Here is a 1,999-nt window from a genome sequence, read left to right as displayed (position 1 = left end):
TAAGTTATAACATAAACCCAAAATAGTCGTTTAAAATGAAAATAAATCACACTAGGTTGAATAACATTTGTCACATGCAGTTGTTCTAATCCACCAATGATACAAAAAATACAAGCCCACCTGCAAAATGAAACCTCACATAGAATAATGCGCACACCAACAACTAAATAAAATATCCAACTTTAAAAGAAAACTAAACAACTTCAAATTGTAAATAGATCATATACATTTATTTAGCATTCTAGATAACATCTCTAAAGGACAAGTGATCTAAAATGTTGTATATAGGTTCATGTCCATCGAAAGTTCTTAAATAAAGTACATATGTAATGTAGTAACCCAAATTTACGATCAGGCGGCTCTTCCACGTGGATGTTATTAACTGGTACGAGACTTTCCACATAATTTGAAATCAAAAAATCATGACCATAGCAATATCTTCTGATAGCAAATATCTTGAATTCCTTATTCGTCAGATTGCACACAATAGTTTTTATCTTAAGATTATCCACCAATTCAATCTTCGAAAAACCTTCAAACCTATCATGAGTTGTGCAAATAATTTCATTCCTCCGAATAGCCACAGGATGTAATGAGGATGGATAGGGGTTGATAATACATATCTTAGTCCAACTCGATCCCTCCATCACCCACAAATCAGTTGAACAAGATCTGGTGTCTCCATTAAATCTTGTAGAAAGCATAGCAAGTTTGTTATCATGCAAAGTAAGACTATTGCAATATGATGATTTAGGGGATAAAGTAGGCATCCGTATCAATGTGAAATCGTCCATTGCTATGTCAAATGAGACTATCAAATTACGATCACTTCCCTTTTCCCCATCCTCCTTTAAACCAAACCAAAAGATCGATCCCTTACAAGTAAAACCACTACCAGTGATGTCAATCACACCCTCTAAGTTCCCAACATCAACTTCCTTCCATGATCCTGTGCTTAATGAATACACTTCAGCTCTATGAACCAGATCATCATACCAAGAGATAAAAAGTTTCACTATCTTATAATCGTTAACAATTGAAGTGAACCCAAATCCTACGCAACAATACTTGTTTTCAAGAAGTTTAAGAGCTTTGGGAACCTGACGGACCTCTCTAATACCTGGATTCCACAAGAAAAGGGTTTCAGATTTAATGAGTTCGACACAGAGCAAGCCATTACACGAACAGATGATCCTGTAGGAACCCATCGTTGGGGTATCAATGAAAGGGGGCTTCTGAAATTCAAGAACTTGCATCTTATGATTGAGCAAACTTAAACTAGAGCCATAGATAGTGCAATCGAAAAGAAGAGAATTGTGCTTAGGGGAATGATGGAGGTGTTCAGCAATAAAAGTTGGGGTCTTGAAGAGCTTCTTCCACTCTTTGCACACACATTGAAATCGCATTAGAGATTTTACTGGAAGTCGGAGAAGAATATCTGTGATAATTTCTTGGGGAAGATATGGTACTGTGTCGCTATCCATTACTATCTTGCTCCCTGGTGATCCACTTGTATAAAGGAATCTCACGGCTGCGCCACCAAACGACGACTATTAGGAATAGGCATTAGAAGGTATATTTTTTTTTTTGCTGTCACATTAGAAGGTATATATATACTTCTATCTTTGCCCTTAAACGTTGGAAACTAAATTTATATATATATATATATATTGGTGCAATTTTTTTTATTAAAAATGCACGATATGATTAATTTATCAACTATATATTTTCATTTTTTATGTTTATAAGATAAGATTTTTATTTTATCATACAGGATTTGATATATAATTTTAATTTAATGATATTCTCACATATTATAATATAAATGAAAATAAAAGATTTAAAATAACAAAATTAAGACTTATGATTTAGCCTTTAGGTGTTGGAAAAATTGGTAACTGAAGGGAAAAAAAAATCTCAAATTCAAATATAAATAATTCCATCTGAAAAATAATTAGTCCCCTATGATTGGAAACATACATGATATCATTACTTGAAG

General features: G+C 33.3%; 1 protein-coding gene across 1 annotated transcript; it reads right to left on the bottom strand.

Annotated features, from left to right (window-relative positions):
- Positions 1-290: 290 nt before the first annotated feature.
- Positions 291-1,484, bottom strand: LOC114725927 (F-box/kelch-repeat protein At3g23880-like). Its single transcript, XM_028912489.1, has one exon. It carries the CDS (start codon positions 1,482-1,484, stop codon positions 291-293), a length of 1,194 nt encoding a protein of 397 aa, XP_028768322.1.
- Positions 1,485-1,999: the final 515 nt, after the last annotated feature.

The sequence above is a fragment of the Neltuma alba genome, unplaced genomic scaffold (assembly GCF_004799145.2).
Source record: "Neltuma alba isolate B1F8T4 unplaced genomic scaffold, ASM479914v2 tig00012306_pilon, whole genome shotgun sequence".
Taxonomy (NCBI): Eukaryota; Viridiplantae; Streptophyta; class Magnoliopsida; order Fabales; family Fabaceae; genus Neltuma; species Neltuma alba.
The sequence above is the reverse complement of the archived record's forward strand: the minus strand, read 5'-3'. Positions and strand labels throughout refer to the sequence as shown.

Coding starts and splice junctions, on each gene's coding strand:
- LOC114725927 (XM_028912489.1), bottom strand. CDS start 1,484: ATGGATAGCGACACAGTACCATATCTTCCCCAAGAAATTATCACAGAT.